The sequence below is a fragment of the Branchiostoma lanceolatum genome, chromosome 7, assembly GCF_035083965.1.
Source record: "Branchiostoma lanceolatum isolate klBraLanc5 chromosome 7, klBraLanc5.hap2, whole genome shotgun sequence".
Lineage (NCBI taxonomy): Eukaryota > Metazoa > Chordata > Leptocardii > Amphioxiformes > Branchiostomatidae > Branchiostoma > Branchiostoma lanceolatum.
Genome location: NC_089728.1, coordinates 14,444,198 through 14,464,522, shown reverse-complemented (window position 1 = coordinate 14,464,522; position 20,325 = coordinate 14,444,198). Strand labels below are relative to the sequence as shown.

Sequence of the window (20,325 nt, the reverse complement as noted above, 5' to 3'; positions counted from 1 at the left end):
ATGATATAGATTTAGTTCATAGGGCACAAAAACATGGCATTTTCTAGAAAGGCGGTCGTCCCTCGGCTACATAACTCCCTTGGCAGCGAAACTCCCTTGCCGGCATTAGAGAACCTTGGCCCGTGTAAGAACTCGCGTTCCCCCCCCCCCCCCCCCCAATACATATACGCCGCCGTTCTAGGAAGCCTGCGAAGGAGGCTAGCATTTTCTACAAACTGTCTATTCAAGATTAGCATTATAGCTGCTGCATTATTTTGTAACTGGTTATAATTCACCGAGAAACCTGTTGGAATGCAAAACACTATCAGGAAGCATCTAATAGACAAGCTGGTTGAGCAAATCATAACCAAAGTTTCTGTGTATGCGAAGGTGAGTACCTCCGAATGGGACTTGCCGTAACCACTTTCGTATTACTAAGATCATTCCAGTTGAAAAGTTAGAAAATCTTTTCGCCTCGATTGAAAGACGCATGTATGGCGTTTTCCGGTCCCAGGCGATTTTTAAAGAGTAGCCAACATGCACCCCCGTATAAGGGCAGCTCCTGCCCGCACGGTGTATCTCCTGCCCGCACGGTCCAGCTCCTGCCAGCTCCTGCCCGCACGGTCCAGGTCCTGCCCGCACGGTGCAGCTCCTGCCCGCACGGTCCAGCTCCTGCCCGCACGGTCCAGCTCCTGCCCGCACAGTCCAGCTCCTGCCCGCACGGTCCAGCTCCTGCCCGCACGGTGCAGCTCCTGCCCGCACGGTCCAGCTCCTGCCCGCACGGTCCAGCTCCTGCCCGCACAGTCCAGCTCCTGCCCGCACGGTCCAGCTCCTGTCCGGGGCCGCAACTACACGGCCGCGCGGTCCAGCTCCTGCCCGCACGGTCCAGCTCCTGTCCGGGGCCGCAACTACACGGCTGCGCGGTCCAGCTCCTGCCCGCACGGTCCAGCTCCTGCCCGCACGGTCCAGCTCCTGCCCGCACGGTCCAGCTCCTGCCCGCACGGTGCATCTCCTGCCCGCACGGTCCAGCTCTTGCCCGCACAGTCCAGCTCCTGCCCGCACGGTCCAGCTCCTGCCCGCACGGTCCAGCTCCTGCCCGCACGGTGCATCTCCTGCCCGCACGGTCCAGCTCCTGCCCGCACGGTCCAGCTCCTGCCCGCACGGTCCAGCTCCTGCCCGCACGGTCCAGCTCCTGCCCGCACGGTCCAGCTCCTGCCCGCACGGTCCAGCTCCTGCCCGCACGGTCCAGCTCCTGCCCGCACGGTGCATTTCTTGACCGGACGGGGCATCTCTTGACCGCACGGTACATCTCTTGACCGGACGGTGCATGTCTTGACCGCACTACAGCAAAATCGTCTCAAAAAAGGCCAAAAATGTTGAAAAATTGCTCGTTTTGAGGCAATTGCGGTACGAAATGCAATTTTTTTTTTACCGCAGTCTTCGGTTCACATGTCTACCCGGCCTCTGACGGAGATTCACGGCCCCAGACCCGCTACTTTTCGATATTACCCCCTCCCTCCCGCCGTGCTACTATCCGTGAACAGAGGGGATACATATACATACTAGAAAGGCCGTCATTTGCCCCTGAGCAAAAACAGCATGTTTCGCCAATACCCCTCCCCATGCAAAAATGGGCTGTCCCAAAATAATACCTGGGTAAATTGAAATATAATGAAATAACTACAAAAAAAAAAATTGGGACAGCCCATTTTGTCAGTTTGCCAGGCTTACCTTTATTCTAACAAGAAAATTACATGTATATTCTAACTATAGTTGAAATTGTGACGGCTTTTATAAGAAGACAAAACAAAAATAAAATGTTCAGCGAAAATTCCAGCCCGTCAGTCATAAAGGTTGCCGTAACATTTATTCAATGCACACGTAAAACCCTATGTTCTGGCTAACTTTTTAGCGACGCACGCCACCTGGGTAAGCATCTCCCCGGATGAATGTCGGTTTCTTCGGTGACCAATGGCATAACGTATTCTTCTCGCTGATTAGTTCCTGGTAATTGGATCATCCCTGTTCATGGCGACATGTTCGCTTTTAAATCGGCCAAGACGCGTCACATAATCTATGTTATAGAATTGTAGAATTCAACACAGAAAATAAAACTAATCCGATAATTCAACTGCTTAATTTTTTCTTGTTACAACAGATAAACTGAATCTTTGACCAAATCAGCTGCAATTCTGGTGTTGCAGGTCCTTGCTAGTAAAAAGCGTCGCTTCCCGCCAATGTTTTTTATTCCTACAGTAGGGGTCATTGACCTTTGGTTTACGTTGTTCCCGAGGTGTGGTTTTCCATATCTTTTCGGCGTTGTATGACACTGTTTTTAAGTTGCGTTTTTTAATCATCATTTTCTACCATACCGGGCATCTGATCTGCCATGAACAAACAACAAACAAAAATTCTGCCGTCAAAATATTGTTTAAATCATATCCACGTGAACAGCGATTGCAAGCCGTCTTGTGTGATTCTTGTGAGACTCCATCTGTCAGGAGCAAGGAAGTTGGAGCAAGGAGGTTCATATATATAAAACCTCATTGGTTGGAGTTAGTATTTTGGGTAGTGCTAATTACTTTTTTTATATTCAGATGCTGAAAATTTCCAAAACTGGTAGCCGCGGCGACTGTTGGAGGGCTTCTTTTACTTGCAGCCTTATGCATTGGCACTATCATAGTGATACGAAACTGGGCGACTGAAGGCGTAACCCAATTGCAAGATACCGTGAAACTGTAACACAACTCAGGCTTTGCAAAAATTTCACAATTTTTTTCTAAACGCACCGCAAATCTCTTTCGTGACAAGCTACCCGGCAACCGTGAAACTGTAACACACACAAATTCCCCCGCGACCATCCTTGGGAAACTGTGTGGTATTGAACCAAAACATCACCGCAATATTTCCTACTCGATACAAAAATTTACATCGCTGTATTTCACCAACGAGAAGCAAAACTTACCACTGAATTTGAAACTACGAGTCGTTGTCATGCGGGGACCGCGTGCTCGCAGGCCGAACGCGTATATACAACGAGCTTCCTCATTGGCTCAGAGCTGACCAACCACACAATCACTTATACAGTTGAGTACCCGTGCAGCGCGCCCAGGTGCAGCCCGCCTATTGTTTGCCTTTGAAACGCCGCCGGCACCGCGGGAGACAATATAACCAAAAATTCCATGAAAAAATCGCAAAATAAGTAATTTTGAAGTAGTGTATGCCCCAAAAAATACTGGGGTCCTTTGGATAAATATCCAATGCACAACTAAACCAAGTTTCAAGTCCTTAGGTTCCAACACCACGGCACTGGAGGCCATATAGTGCGACTTTTGTCTGAAAATGACCAAAAAACCTCGATAAAATGATTTTAAAAACTTATATCAACAAAATTAATAAAGGGTCTAGGGGTATATTTTTACTCTACCTGCATACCAAATTTCAGCCAATTTGGTTCACGGACGACCGAGAAGAAGCGATTTGAAGATTTGACAGGAGAAGGAGGAGAAGAAACATGACAAACTAGACTTTTGCTTTAAGAGCAAATTCAGCATGTTTCGCCCATACTCCTCCTCATGCAAGAAGTGGGCTGTCCCAAAATAACTCCTGGGCAAATCCAAGTTTCTGCATAATTTATGCAAATGAGGTCCTCATGAGCATAAGTTATGTCCAGGTGCTTTCACCTTTCCTACATGTACCTACATGTTGAAGATGACATCCGCAGCTTTTACGGTAAGGGGAATACAACATCATGCATAAATTATGCAAAGGAGGTCCTCATTAGCATATGTCATGGCCAGGCGTGTGCACCTTTCCTAAAGCTACCTACATCTCAAATGTGACATCTGCAGCTTGTACGGTAAGGGAAATACAAGTTCCTGCATAAATTATGCAAATGAGGTCCTCATTACCATAATTTTTTGGCCAGGTGCATTCACTTTTCCTAATGGTACCTACATCTTGAAGATGACATCCGCAGCTTTCACGGTAAGGGAAATACAAGTTTATGCATCAATTATGCAAATGAGGTCCTCATTAGCATTATTCATGGCCAGGTGTGATCACCTTTCCTAACGGTACCTACATCTCAAATCTGACATCTGCAGCTTTTCTGGTAAGGGAATTACCAGTTTACGCATAAATCATGCAAATGAGGTCCTCATTAGCATAATTTATGGCCAGGTGTGTTCGCCTGTCCTAAAGGTACCTACATCTCAAAGATGACATTCGCGGCTTTTACGGTAAGGGACATACAACTTTATGCATAGATTATGCAAAATAGGTCCTCATTAGCATAATTTATGGCCAGGTGTGTTCGCCTTTCCTAAAGGTACCTACATCTCAAAGATGACATCCGCAGCTTTTACGGTAAGGGACATACAACTTTATGCAGAGATTATGCAAAGTAGGTCCTCATTAGCATAATTTATTGTCAGGTGTATTCACCTTTCCTATAGGTACCTACATCTCAAATGTAACATCCGTACCATGTAACATAAGGTACATATAACTTTCTGTAATACCATTAGTAGAGGTACCCCCTCACATCTGCTTGGTTTTAACTCCCAGACAGGGGTAGTGTAGGAGGGCTTATGTTACAATATGACCTACTTGTGAGAAAATAACCAAAAATTCCATCAAAAAATTGCGAAATAAATCATTTTGAAGTAGTGTATACCAAAAAAAATAATAGGGTCCTTTGGGTAAATATCCAATGCACAACTAAACCAAATTTCAGGTCCTTAGGTTTCAACACCACGGCACTGGAGGCCATAATGTGCGACTTTTGTCTGAAACTGACCAAAAAACCTCGATAAAATCATTTTAGAAACTTATATAAAAAAAATTAAAAAAGGGTCTAGGGGTACACACGTACTCTACCTGCATACCAAATTTCAGCTAATTTGGTCGACGGACGACCGAGAAGAAGCGATTTGAATGTTTGACAGGAGAAGGAGGAGGAGGAGGAGAAGGAGGAGAAGGAGAAGAAACGTGACAAAAACAATATGTTTCGTTGGCGAAACATAAAAACAATATGTTTCGTTGGCGAAACATAACAAGCTAGGCGAGAAATGAACTGGCTGTTTACACACAAAAGAACGCGATGTTAAATCTTTGATACAGATAACGTTCTTGCCTGTTCTAACTAACTTTGTCCATGGCCCGGTTCTTCTCCTTGGGTCGATAAAGGCCTGTGAGACTGCGGTAGAGATGGCAAAACATGTATACGTTTGTAACCTTTGACAGCATGGTCGTATTCACGGTATTGTCACAAAATTCCACAAAGTGCTAGAACTAATCACATTAAGTACAAAGTTGCTGCTTTTTTTTGATACGCAGAATTTTGGGGTTAAAATCACACACATTGGGTTAAAAATATGTTGGTTTCATGTGCCCCATCCTCGGTGCAGACAGAATTCTGGACCTTCCTATTTCACAAGATAAGAGAATACCTCAAATAGATTTAGTTTGTTCGTCACCATTTTGCTGTAACGTTAGGGATAATGTCCTTGGTCAATTAGAACTTACCATTCGTATTAAGTCATGTAACTGTTGACCCTTATAAACATTGGTCAAGTGATCAAATATAGACATACTTTGAGGACGCTAAATTAAAATGGTACCCCGCGGAAGTAGCATAATGGTACCGTCCAAACATCTTGATGTGAAAAGGCGGGAAAATGGGGTCGATGACCGGAGCTGACAACGGCGCTGGGGGATTTTGCATAATCACAATACCGGCTTCGTTCTTGGTCACAACGACAGTTTTGCCGAGAATATAATAAGTCGCTTTTCATGTATAATCGCTAGTTAAAGTGAATTATTAATCGCTATTTGGTCTAATCGTAACAGAATTTCTCTCGAGCTGATTTTTGACCAAAAACAATTTCTATGTCGGCAATTACATGCTCCCACATTATAAATACATGGTGTAACTGGGTAGCCTGGAATCCAAACCTTTTATAGCTCCCGAGTCTCTCTCGCGGAGAGACTCGGGAGCTATATAGGTTTGGATTCCAGGCTAGTAACTGGGTCAATGGGCTGGGAACAGGGCAATTCACACATCCCTTCAAAGTATAGGGGATTAGGCCTAGGTGCCATGCAGAGACACCTCAAGACAAAAGTCCAGACATGAAATCTAAAAGTATACAGAGGCAGACAATAGAGTGCAATTTATCGGGACAATGACCCAAATCTGCCATTTGAAAAATGATGCAAATTGAAGAAACATGTTCTAACAGTGGAGCAATCACATAGATGTTTGAAAATTGTTCAAAATAAAGAGATATTTGTGCAATAACTTTCAAAATATTTCCAAAATATATAGATAAGTTCAAACATGTTCAAACTTTCGCTCTTAAATGTTTGAACAATTTAAAACAATTTTGACTGAAAAAGTCTTTGATCTAAAATTGTTCAAACTTATTAGCAATATTATCTGAAAACCCTCTGGGTGACATGGAATTGACTCAACCAGGGCGAAGTTTTGACGGCTAGGATCACATGTTTTTCCCCGTGCGTCTTAGGTTGGCATTTTGAATGTAAAAGAGATCTGTGCGTAAGTAGGCCAGAGGTCAATAAGGTCCCTTGTCTGATGGAAGCTTGCCAGAAAAAAAATTGCACAGACTAAAGTTTTTGAAGAGCAACTCCATCCTTGCATGTTACTGAATTATGTAGTAAGAGGTGGCGCATAATAGTCTCCTGACATGCAACCTTACATAGCTGACAACGCAAAATTTTAAAAGAGTAATGATATAGAACAGTCATTTAGAACATAAATATTCAACATTTGTGGGCGTGTCATTCGTGACAAGCTCCAAGAGAATCATGGGAGATAACCCCTGTATATAATATATAGCAGCGGGAATCGCCCCCTTTTCCTGCGCAACTCCAGACGTTTGAAGAATAGCAACATGCCTCGTGGAAAGAAGGGCAGCTCGACACCCCGGCTTCTGGTAGAGAAGCCTCAGTCAGAGTCGACCGACGATGCCTCAACTAATCGTAAGCCGTAACCAAACGTCTGCCTTGGTTTCTTTTATATAAAATTTTTACCGTTAAGACGCAGTAGAACAGATTGAAGAAAGTTTGGTTGCAACTGCAGTACGTTTGCTTTCCCACGGCTGCAACTGCAGAAGCAGTGGATGATTGAGAAGCTGAAGTTAAAGTATGTTGAGAAGCTTTAAATTGTGTCTTGCAAGATTTACGTGTAAGATCGATAAAGACAGAAACTAGGGCGCTACATACAACGTACCATTTCAAAAGCTGCTCATTTCCCTGAGGCCAAATATACACTCGACGGCTTTTGGTCAAATTTGCTCATCGCCAGCAGCTCGATGGATTTCTAAATCACCAGAGAGTCGAGTGTATTTTTCGCCTGAAAATCTACCCTGTCACATTGGACGGGGCTCGATGACCGGCGAACACCCTAAAATTTGCGCAGTGATCGAGTGAACACAGGCCGTATTGCTGCCGAAACTGTCCCTTTTAGAGCGCGCAGACTCGTCGGGTGACCTATTTTCCTGCTGTGTGAATTGTTTTCACCTGACAAACTACGCCGACTATAGAATGAAATCCTCGTCATATGCCGCTCTGGAATTATAGTATTCATTATGAAAACTAAAACTTCATCTGCATAATCATTATCTAGCAATGTTCCTCTCTTTCTGAATTACATATGTCATATGTCCTATCGTTAAACGCAACGGGTTCATGAAAATGCATAACTAATTATGCAAATTAGACATTAGGCTGCAAAATTACCATTTGATAATATTATATTATTACTAGTAAGCATCACCTATGCGATCTGCATAGCAAAAATCATGACAATCCGTCAACCAGTTCTTGAGTTATTCACGTCAAAGTCTGAAACAAACCCGGCTCATGCAGTTCCACTAGGGAGCTGAAACCTATACCACCTACTCCCCCCAAGGGCTATCTATCACTCAAAAAACACGACCACAGCATGTCCAGATCACCATTCATCAAAACCGGAACTTCCACTGCAGTACCGTAACAAGCCGCCAGGGACCCCCCCAATCTAATCACTTCTAGGTCTCATCAAGATCTACCCATATACCAAATATCAATGCAATCCTTCCAGGCTTTTTTGAGTTATGCTGTTCATCCACAAACATACCCACATACGCTACTGAAAACATATCAACCCTCTTTGGTAAGGTAGTGATTTGATAGGGGAGTCTGGTCACCATAGGTTTTCATTTGCAGGCGCTGTTAATATTCTCACGGACGGACTCTTTGTATGGCAAAAGACTTTAGATCAATTATAACAAGCATGTTTGGTGGCGTACCATATGGTTTACAAGAGGGCCCCGCCCCCCTGGATTCTCAGTATTGGTGAGCCCCCAGGCTCCATTCTAGTGGCAGTGATTACTGATGACGGGACGTGCAGATTAACAAACGAACCCGTCCGGTCGCTGCCTATTTCCAATCTACATCGCGGTAATTGCCGTCCCCTAGTATTCTCATCGGGAATGGCCAGAGGCGTGTGAAGAAAGGAATGATCAATGTCTATAATGAAAGAGAACATATTTATTTAACTATTTTGATAATAGTCTATTACAGGTACAGATAGATTTGAGATACAGTTTTGCAGGGGTTTACACTCATTTAACAGGGATTTACCGGTATTTACTTGGTAAATATATGGCAAAGGTGGGTAAATGTCATACACCATATTTACCAACTATTTACTCCTTCCAGGTAAATTTGGTAAATCCCACTTTTCGTGCAGTGATGACTACAATGAGATTAATGTTCTCCAACTCAAGGGATTTTACCTACCGTTAAGTAATTTTAGACCGAATCTTTCTCAGCCAATCTGACCCAAGAACACGTGTGATGTCAGCACTGAATCAAAAGTTGTTGGAAGTCAATATCACCCCCCGTCCCGGTGGAGAAATGGTGTGCCCTGACGTAGATAACTCCTCCCAAAAAGTAGTCAAACTTTGACCTAGTGCTGACGTCACACGTGCGTAATAAGAAGCACAAAGTATTTGGGTTGGAGAACAGTTCAATTCTCATCATGTAGTTAACCAACTCACATGAACTTTTATCCTAATCAATGATTAGTTCTCATTCTTGCAGACCCCAAGTAAATTATTTTGTCTAATCACATATCGGATTTCATAACAATCCATTCATAGTTTCTCGGGCTGTGCTGCTAAAACCACAAACCATCATCTTTGCAAACGCTACCATAACGTTACCTTCTTGGCAGAGGTTTATAATCATAATATCATTAATTTATGCACAGCTGCTGATCGTCCACTGCGCGTGAAAGGAATCACCTTCCTGAAGGACGAGAATGGACCTGCGCACCACACGGACGAGTTTGTGGAGAACTGCGTCGTTAGGCGTGGTCAGTCTTTCTTCGTGGACCTGCTGTTTAACAAGGAGTTCAACCAGAAGAGCGACAAGCTGACGATCGAGCTTCAGTCTGGTTAGTCAAACATTATACTAAGCTCGTTCACCATTCAAAATACGCATGCGAAAGGTCAAAGGTGAAGGCCCCTGACCTTTAAACAGTTCTCCTTTGACCATTGTCACAAATGTCCAGACGTTTGTTGTTTACGTCTCAGGGGCTTTCATTTTGACATACTACCCACGATTCACGTCGCTGTGCATGCGTATTCGGAACGGTGAATAACCTTATGTACGTTTCAAACTTGATGACATCTTTATCTGTATCCCATAGAGGGACGGAGAATAACCTTTTAGTTAGAGTGGTCATGTCATTACATCTCAAAATCGAACTTGTCTACAGTGGTAACTCGGAGGACAGGTGGCCACTATACACTGGATTCTTCATCCTTTTTGTCAATCATGAAAAAGAATCGAAGGGACCACCAAAAAGTGAACACAGAGACCAGGTGGTGTTTAGGCAGAGGTGGCCACTGGTACAGGTTTGACTGTATTGAAACTCTATCGTGGTCTCCAAACCAAAATATTGCATTCGCATTTTTAGGCCCCAACCCGCTGCCGAACAAAGGTACCATGCTACGTCTGCCTGTTGGAGACGCTGTGAAGGAAGGCGAGTGGAGCGCCGCTGTGGAGAAGGCAGATGGCGAGAACGTCAAGGTGAACATAACAACAGTTTCACAGAAGGCATCACAGAAATGTATGCTACTTTACTAATGACCACTACCTTGACTTTTCCGGGACAGAACGTTGTCACCTGATCATCACGAGATAATTACTGACATGTTCTGATAAATAATTGCCGATAGACTGCTTGATATCGCTAATATCGATATCACTAAGAATGACACTGGCGTTGTGTGTCTTCGCTGTCTGGGTGCGATGATGCTGTACGGTACTCCGAATAAGCGGGTTCATGGTTCCAAGTGCGCATGCGCAGGGAAAGATTTCAAAAGTGAAGGCCCCCGAGACACAACAAAACGCGTCCGGACATGCACTACGTATGGTCTGGACAGGAACTGAAAAGTAAGGGGCACCTTTTCCATATTACCCACGATGCATCTCTAGGGTCATGCGCGTTTGGAAACATGGACAAGCTTCATATACTACGTATACCGATACCTCACCACAAATCTTTGGTCTCTTGTTGTTACAGGTGCGCATCACGTCACCTTCTGACGCCATCATCGGCAGGTATATCGTGTTCGTCGAGACGATGTCAGCTGGCAAGCGGTTCCGTAGCGGAAGAATCATTAGCTACTTCGTCCTCCTCTTCAACCCATGGTGCAAAGGTGACTTGTCTTCGCTTACAAGATCGTGTTTAGGTTCCAATTGCGCCGGTGCCCGGCAGCCGCGGGTGTTCCGCGACGCCACTCAGGGGTCATGTCCGAAAGTGCAAAAACAAAACAGTCCGTCAACTACCTGGCGGGGCCCCTTTTTCCAATTGGGACCTAAGCATAAGATGGTTACACTTAGTTTGACAACTGTCATGGTTCCACCGGATCCTCATCACAAAAATGGCAGATTTAAAGAGATTTACATATTCAGCATCAATAATTTTCGAGGTTTTCACTCTTGCAGATATCCAAATGTCCAAGACATTCTTGAGAAGGCCTTGATAAAACCGTTCCATCAATTTAGCAGGCTGTGAGTACCAGGCGCAATTATGAAAGTTGACTTTATAACATGTAACTGCTTATAATTGCAACTACACACGTTGAATTACAACCATCTAAACAACAAAAAATCCTTTTCAGGCGATCAGACGTACCTGGATGATGACACCAAGCTGGAGGAGTACGTGCTGAATGAGCATGGGTACCAGTACTTCGGACACAAGGACAACATTAGCCAGCGGCCGTGGTGCTTCGGACAGGTAATGTCGTGAAATGCTTACTGTCCACGATGGAGCTCTCAATTATTGCCAAAGTCTTCCACTAATCTCTCAATGACCTGACAATGATCCTTCAATGAGCTCTAGCGTCTTCCAATGATCTTCCGATGACCTTATGATCTTTTGACAAGCTCCAAGGTCTTCCAAAGATAATCTTCAAAGTATTCAAATGATCTTCCATTGAGAGATGATCTATTGTGATCTTTCACTGATGTCAATGACCGATTCGTAACTTATGGTCAAGTATCGATAGCCAAACGGTCCAGTTATACAGAAATGCGCTTTCAATTGGAAATTTGGTTATTTTCAATGACTAAATTCATTCATTACTTTGAGGGATGAATCGACTCTACTTTATACTAAATCTATTCACAACGGTTCCTCTCACAACCAGTTTGAGCCCGGGATCCTCGAGACCTGTCTGCTGCTGTTAGACTATTCAGGACTCAAAGACAATGCCAAGAGGAGCGCGGTGTGGGTTAGCAGGGCCATGTCGAAAATGGTGAGTTGATTTTTCAGGACTTAATATTGATTTTAACACCTGGCTGTAATTGATCTGAAGTGTACTCGGGGGGTCATCAGAATATTGATGCTGTATAGGTCAAATAGCCAATACAATTACGTTCTTGGATTCAGAAAAATATTATCCGCCGAACCAGAACACTCTCCTCTGGACTTGTCTATGGCTTTAAAAGGCACAATCATTGTCCGATTGATGCAGGTTAACAGCAATGACGACGACGGGGTCTTGGTAGGGAAACCGTCTGGACCCTATCTCGATGGGACACCTCCCGTTAGCTGGAACGGCAGTGTGGAGATTCTTCTGCAGTGGCTCCAAGAGCGCCAGCCGGTGAAGTACGGAGAGTGCTTGTCATTCTCTGGTGTTATGACTACAGGTAAAGGACTGTGGCTTTTTTCTGCATATTTCAAACCAGTCAGTCTACTTGCAACTCTGAAGTAAGCTGCGTTGCTTTCTAGCGATGATAAAGGAGAAGAGAGTTTCTGAAACACATTCTAACATCACCATTGCTGAAGACGGAAAGAAAAACAAACTGTTATTCAATTCAAAGAACCCTCAAATTACAGAAGAAATGATAAATTCGTGTTCCACTGCACTCAAAGATGTCATACTTGGCAAAGCTCGATTTAGTAAATCATTTGTTTATATACTTGCTAATGTCATTGTGTTTATCTTATGCCGTCTCCATGTTACATGCTGTCCTCGTAGGGTAACGCTAGTCGATGTACTCTCGCGTGGACATGGTTTCAAAATGGCGCCGTAAATGGAGAGGCGTGCATGTGTATTAGCCCTCGGGTATGACGTTGTAATAAAACTTGTTATTTTGTTACTTTGCGTTCCAGTGCTCCGCTGTTTGGGCATCCCAGCCCGCAGCATCACCAATTTCGAGTCGGCAGTCGACACGGACGCAACCCTCACTTTCGACAAATACGTGGACGACCAAGGCAACCCCCTGTGGACGGGCGACTACATGTGGTAAGCAAAACGAAGCATTCTTCCAAAATGGATCAACAGACTCTATATACATCTACCTCCTGCAGCGATGAGTTGGTTGGTATTGAAACATATTGCTCAACAAGTTAAGGTTTTTGAAAGTTTTTGTTTGTATGTAGGCGGTGGCTTGTCCAGAAAGTGATCAAATTTGAAAACAGATTTGTATGAAAATTGCGATCTAGAAGTATTTCATTTGCAAATCTAGCATGCATAGCTTTCCTTTCTCTTCCCTACGCAGGAAACTGTTGCTAGAAAATTGATTCAACTGTTTCAAATACGTCACACAGTGATTTATTCATTGTCACATCTGCATTCTGGGGCCGGCCGCGGCAGTCTTGAGGAACGAAAAGTATGACATAACAGACAACAAAAAGCAAAACAAAAATAACCCCCAAAACTATTTAAGAGCATAGCTTATGCATTTTTATTGATATACACTTTAATTCTTCGTTTCCTCAAATGTGAAATGTGACCATGACATTCATTAATGTTCCAGAGCACTGTAACTGTTAGTAGATTAATAGGGAAACTGTAAATACGCACAATGATACAAACAAAGGCTGCTTTTGTTACATCCAAGGATGTTCCACCTGTGGAACGAGGCGTGGATGACCCGGCCTGACCTACCCGGAGGGTACGGGGGCTGGCAGGCGGTGGACGCTACGCCCCAATACGTGAGCAACGGTAAGGTTATTGAAATTATGAAAAGACTGATATTAAATCGTTATATTGTATATCACTGCAGTATGAGAATAAAACCGAAGGTCTCGTGTATGAAATACAAATATAATAGTGATGTGAACACGTAAACTTTGTTTTATAACCTGGCATCCAGTCTACCGTGGTTTGACTGGGCTCTGTTCGGGGCAGTATGAGCTTTCCGCCGCCGAGGTAATCTTTGGCACCCGGTACTAGTTTGACGCGATAAGAGTTTAATTTTAATTGACCAACCACGAATTGTACATGTACTCCTACTGCGTAAAACAACCACCGGGTGTAAAAGATATCCAAGGCGGTGAAGAGCCTTAGATAACGTGGCCGAAGATAGCCCGGCCGAACGACGATAGACTGGATGGCAGGATAGTTTGTGTTTGACTAGTGTATTTTTCGTCTCCTGTAGGGGTGTACCAGTGCGGCCCATGCCCCGTGTCTGCAGTGAAGAACGGGCAGGTGTACCTGCCGTTTGACACTAGGTTCGTGTTTGCCGCTGTGAACGCTGACGTCATGATTTTCCAGGTAAAATGCGAATGCCATAGAAGACAGACCGTAGAGATACCATTCAGCGTCCACAGATTTGACCGATCTCACATCATTCCTCGAGTGATATATATATGGCAATAAGTTACATGATAATAAGTTACGCTTGGGACCGCATCGTAAGCAGCGACACCTTGCCGGCAGTGTGGAATAGTACTAGAAAGAATTGCCCCGAGAAAGGTGACAGATGGACACCTAAACGTCTGCTGTTATTGTATGTTTGGTTGTGAGTAAAGGTCTCAATTGCACCGGTGCCCACAGGGAGTATAGTCCCAACCGGGCCCCGAAGCCACAAATTTGTCCCGGTGGACTGCCGGATACCGGGGTGTATCTCCCGGTGTTTGTACGAATAGCTAACGGTGTCTATTTGTAACAGGGTCCTGGGTTGATTCAAAGTCTAAGTTAAAGTCACCGAGGGCCCCAGACGTGCCCAAAGATAGCCTGGTAGTCACAGGGTGTCCCACGGGGCCACGTAGGGGTCACGCCTGAAAGTAAAAAAAAGCAGCCCGTGAACTACCCGGCGGAGCCGCTTTTTCCTACTGGGGCCTAAGCATTTCCAACCTGACGAAATTATTCACTGATTCTTTGAGTGAGCCCTCAATTATCTCCAATGTCTTCCAAAACAAAGGGTCATCTTTAAGGGACCCAATGATCTTTCGACGAACGTCAAGTATCTCAATGACTAATGATTTTGGTTGATCATCGGTTGCTCAACTGTCCCTGTCCTTTGAAAATTGAGACTAATAAAAGTAGACTTTATATCTTACACTAAACGTCTTGGGAAACTAGCTCGTTAACATTGAGGTCTAGTTCTGGTATTTATAAATGATTAAACATAATCGAAAGATTACTGGAATATGTGCACATTCAAATGTTAACAATTCGCCCTTTCGAATGTCATTAAGCATGCTTTAATATCTTATTTCGTGCAGTGTACTTTCATCCTCATAATATCACAACAAAAATGATGCTGATATCACCCCCTCTTTAGAATGAGCAAAGTACTGGGAGAGGACGTGTAAACTTTTCTTTACTAAACCTATTTCGTACCCTGGATTCTCAGATTTTTGCGGATGATGAATTTACGCACGTTGAAAAGCTAGCTGTGCGCAAGAGCGCTGTCGGATGGAACATCAGCACCAAGAAAGTGGGCTGCAACGAGAGGGAAGACATCACTGAGAACTACAAGCATCCCGAAGGTTAGTTTTTACGGCCATTTTCTACTGTCACGCGTACATTAATGATTTAAAACACTGATCAAGTATTTTACGTCTTGCTGAAGACCATCATTATTTGATGTTGTCATTGACACCAAAACTTCTCCTTGTAACAAAACTGAAATGCAGCTGTTTCATTAACTTTGTTGTCCTGTATCTCATCATGTACTACCGAGATATAGACAGATGATAGCAGACTCGTATTGAATTGTAACGATTTTTGTTAGCAAAAACAAGACAAGGATTCCATTTGTGACAAGTTTGCGATAGCAAAGTTTGGGTATTCGCGAGACAATCGTGGATATCAGCCTTTTTGAGCTGGGAAAGGTTGTTATAGATTTTGTCACATTTTGCTTCCGGCATCATCATGATAATTTTGGGTGGGTTGCCCGGACTCTTTCCCTTCGAGGGTCCCTGTCTTCCATGATGTCATATCCTCACAAAAAATCCTACAACAAATATACAACGAATGACGTCATGAGGGGTAGAGTCACTGATTCATGTAATTACCTGGTGAGAAGACCAGGAAAGAATCAAGAGCTGGAAGTATACCAAAAAAGCAGTTACTCAAACAACTGGATATGATTTTGGAAACAGTCAGACGTTTCAAGTAGCATCCACTACTTTTCGTCAGTGACTGTGAGCAAGATCAGTCGAACAGCAGGTTTATAACCACGAACTATGAATTGATATGCAAATAAAGAGAAGACAAATTTTTAGATAGTCCAATAGAAAGCAAATTAGACAACTCAAGACAAGGTTGAAGGTCTAATCTTCATCGACGTAGCTGGAAGTATGGTTTCTGATGGTTCAATGTTAGATAAAATCAGAAGGGTGTGTATTTGTTTTAAATGTTTATATTAATTGAATGATACTATTCCTATTACAGATAATAAGAACATGTTGTACTTTGGTGTCATAAACACGTTAAGAACGAGAAACTTTTCTCTACCGCAGGTACCGACCAGGAGCGGGTTGCTGTCCGCGAGGCCGCCAGGTATGGCAGCTACCCTGAAGCCTATGAAGACGTCATTAAGAAGGAAGACGTGGAGTTCTATGTCAACAGTCACGCGAAGGTAAACGTAGTGCTGCAAGTGATGGGTTAAGTCTATCTTTGCATGAAAGCATATTTTACCCATTGGTGGTCCATGCATATGCCAGGGGACAGACTGCAATCTGCTGACAGAATCACCGATCCGCTCGAGATCCCAATCGGAGGATATTCGCTTGAAAAACAGTCAGAAATGCTCAACTTTGATCCATGTCAATTTAGATCAATCAATTGAATTAAGACACAGGAGACATCCGTAACACATTCCTAGCATCGGCAATTCTGCTGGATTGCAATTTCTACCCTGACATATATACCTGTTCTGAAGAATTTCTAAGTGAGTGAGAGGATGTTTACCTCGTCAGGTGTAAATAGGAACAATAATGTTGCACCTGGGAATACGCAGAAAAAAACCCGATGTGTCAGAATAAGTTATTTCATGGTTTGAAGTGCGAATGTGACGTATGACTCATTGTGAGCAATATGCTAAAGATTAATGTCCCTGGCCATACATCAAGAATGGGGCTTTCAATTTTGACATATTACCCAGAATTCAACACGCAGCACATGCGTACTACAAACATGGAACTAGCTTATACTCAAAGTTGTTCTGGAAGTCATAGTGCTGTAAAATGCTGGCTTCATCTCAATTTTCTTTAATCACACTGTCATGTGCCTTCAATGTAACCAGTCGGCGCAAAAATGTAATACTATGAATTTAGACCAAACTTTCCAGCATGAATGACTTGTAACTCATGTTGGTGGTTTCATACATATAGATTAAAATAGGGGAGGACGTCCTAATCACCCTGTACATGAAGAACAACAGTAAGGAATCTCGCCACGTCACATCTCACCTGACCGCCAATGCCTCGTACTACACCGGCACGCCGGCTGGGAAAATCGGAGAGTTGGAGAAGGACGTTACCGTTGAACCCGGTGGAGGTACGATGTCTTTTTATCGCGTTTTATATGAAAAATGTACACTTCATCTCAAAATTTCAAAACCCAAACTAGTACTCCAACATTTGTAACTGATGACCAGAAAAAACGTCAATGAAGCTGTTCATGCCCGTCCTTTTGATGCTCTCTATAGACATGATAAATGTAAAATGTCTTCAGTCTGAAAACACGGTACAGCACAGGAGAACCGTCAGTGATCCGCGGTAGGAATTAGCCTGGTACCCATGCGGTCATGTGCCCTTTGGCATCTCGACGGTGCTGAGAGTGTTGCCCGCCCGTCCAGTTTTGCTCCAGAGGACGGCAGTAATGAGAAAGGCCGGCTAGAAAGAATGGCTGTCAGAAAAGGGCCTATTCTTCGTAGGACTGTGGTCGGTGAAAACGCCTAAGCCTGACGAATGGTTATAGCAGGCTAGGTTGGAATAGGGGAACCATGTCTAAACGCTGCTGTATGACTTGATGTCGTTTACAGAGGGATTTGTGGACATGAAGTTCACACCGAAGGAGTACTTGGACAAGCTGGTTGAGCAGGCCATCATCAAGGTGTTCGTCATGGCTCACGTGGACACCACCAAGCAGGTGTATGTAGGTGAACACGACTTCCGTCTTGTCAGCCCTGATCTCATCTTGAAGGTACGATATAAACATGTTTCTCAACCAGATGAATAGTTATATCAGGATGGAGAAAATTATTGTATAACAACGTTGATAAGGGGGTATGAATTCAATCATGTTTGGGGCCGCACTTTGTACACTTCAGCAGCGACACCTAGCTGCAGTGCAAAGTAGAACCAGTATAAGGGTGACAGTCGGTAGGAAGTGATTATTTACTGGTTGTGTTGAGAACGTTTTATCTAAGCTTCTGCACTGATCAACACACGATTGCTGGGTTACATTTTAAAGGCTGTAAATTCCCTTTTGCTAGCTAGCTATTTCCACTGAACAATGGAAAATGCCGATCGAATACCTTTAATCTACCCGGTAGCATGAACAGACTTTTTTCGAATCTCGCATAACGTCTCATCTTGTTGTTGGCGTTGTGTAGGCGCCATCTGAGATGACAGTGGGACAACAGTCCAACGTGACAGTGGAGTTCACCAACCCGTTAGACGTGAAGCTGTCGCAGGCAGTGTTCCGTATGGAGGGTCCCGGACTGCAGAAGCCCAGGACCATTCCTCATCCGTGAGTTTGCCTCTGTCCTCGATTCTCCAGTTTGTTCAATGTACATAAAACACGAATGAAGACAAGCACACATGATTGGGCGCCTTTTACGAAGGAGGCATTTTGCAGTACTGTGAATGTTTGTTTCCCGATAGCCAACAAGCAACAAGCATTTCCCTCCGTTCAGTATGACTGCACATATTTCTTGCGTAGATACGACCCTTTCGTCAGAAACCCTAGGCCTCTCAACTTTTGGTCCCTGAAACATTTATGATGTACATTGCAGGCAAAATATATTACATGAACTTGTCCCATTGAAAAAAAGGTTATGTTTATACAGTTTATATATATTGAACGTCATGAAAGCTCCTGCAACTGAATGTTTGAGTCATCAACTGAAAAACGCAATTTTCTCTCCCCAGTCCCATCGGGCCCAAGAAGACTGTGACTCTGACCGAGCCTATCACTCCCGGGAAGGCCGGAAAGAAGACCATCGTGGCCTCCTTCACCTCCGACAAGCTGCAGCAGGTCACCGGGGAAAAGGAGGTCGTGGTGAAGAAGCCCTCTGCCTAGCGGCTCTGTACCTGCCCATGGATGATGTGTCAGCATCCACAGAGAAAATGGTCATTCAACCATTCGTCAACTTCTTCTTTTTTCTATTTTGAAAACTGTGTAGCCAGTGATTTTTTAGACATAAAAATCTTTAACCGAGTTTGACATGGTCCGAGTTTGACATGGTTTTCGTTTTTTGAATAATTTTTGGTGGGGACTAATGGGGTGTGTTCAAGGTGTAATATTATAGAAATGACTGCGATACGTGATTTTAAGTATGACAGCATAGCTGAAACAAAAAGACCATATACAAAACACCGCTACCAGTTTTAGCAGGCGATTCAACAACGCTGCTTTGGTCCTAAATTAATTGTTTGTTATAAGAGGAGATGATAGTAAGTGAAAATGCAGTACACTTTTGCTAACATATGACTATGGGGGGCCTATCTTCAATGCCTAGATACATGTAACTGATGATATGATAGTTGCTGAGTGGCATCTAAAGGAAACAACATAACATCAGACATTTCATTATGTAAGTTTGTAACAATGGATTAGAATCAACATCAAGTACTACATAACTATACTGTGTACCAGGTGCAACTACTATAATAGTTGAAACACTATAATTACGTCAAATTTATCAGCGATAGGATTGGACGAGGGATTCACAAGCATTTGGTAGTCATGGCGAAACAAACGTTTACCTATACGTTATACAATAAGCTTGACAATGATGATGTAAGAATGATTCATTAAAGGTGGTTGTAACTTGATCTCTGTATGATTTCCATATTCTAGTTATTGTTTACCGCCCCTCTCATCCATTTTCAAACAATAATTACTTACTTTGTAAGTGTCATAACTGTTTTCAGCTTTCCTTCTGATGATACAAGTTGTCCAGCCAAATAAGACCTGCATTCCTTAATCTTATGTACCTCGACTATTATGCAAATTAGATCATGATTTGCATAATTAGTACCTATAGTACCATCTGTACAAACATACAAGGCATTAGTGCACAACACAACATGTACATAAACATGTCCAAGGTGCTGAACAAATCATGTACACAGATATATAGGACACTGGTGCTGAACACATCATCTACACAGATATACATGACACTGGTGGTGAACACATCATCTACGTATACACAAGCATACAGGTCACTGGTGCACAACGGTATCTGCACATAAATCTGCCCTTTGTGTTAAACACTGTCACCATCGATCTGCAAGTAATAATACAAGGCATTACTGCACAACACATCCTGTAACATAAACATGTCCATGGTGCT

The 20,325-nt window shown here is 43.5% G+C and overlaps 1 protein-coding gene across 1 annotated transcript; it reads left to right on the top strand.

Annotated features, from left to right (window-relative positions):
• Positions 1-6,857: 6,857 nt before the first annotated feature.
• LOC136437810 (protein-glutamine gamma-glutamyltransferase K-like) lies at positions 6,858-19,801 on the top strand. Its single transcript, XM_066432299.1, has 16 exons — positions 6,858-6,981; positions 9,257-9,442; positions 9,968-10,080; positions 10,577-10,712; positions 11,178-11,296; positions 11,709-11,816; positions 12,036-12,210; positions 12,677-12,809; positions 13,408-13,511; positions 13,948-14,063; positions 15,148-15,283; positions 16,259-16,377; positions 17,132-17,297; positions 17,785-17,945; positions 18,358-18,494; positions 18,896-19,801. Exons 1-16 carry the CDS (start codon positions 6,894-6,896, stop codon positions 19,044-19,046), a joined length of 2,148 nt encoding a protein of 715 aa, XP_066288396.1. The 5' UTR covers positions 6,858-6,893; the 3' UTR covers positions 19,047-19,801.
• The last annotated feature ends 524 nt before the right edge of the window (positions 19,802-20,325 follow it).

Excerpts from the sequence above, each read along its gene's own strand:
- LOC136437810 (XM_066432299.1), top strand. The coding sequence starts at position 6,894 with ATGCCTCGTGGAAAGAAGGGCAGCTCGACACCCCGGCTTCTGGTAGAG. Across the intron at positions 14,064-15,147 it reads CTGACGTCATGATTTTCCAG|ATTTTTGCGGATGATGAATT; the intron begins GTAAAATGCGAA and ends CTGGATTCTCAG. Across the intron at positions 18,495-18,895 it reads CCCAGGACCATTCCTCATCC|TCCCATCGGGCCCAAGAAGA; the intron begins GTGAGTTTGCCT and ends TTCTCTCCCCAG.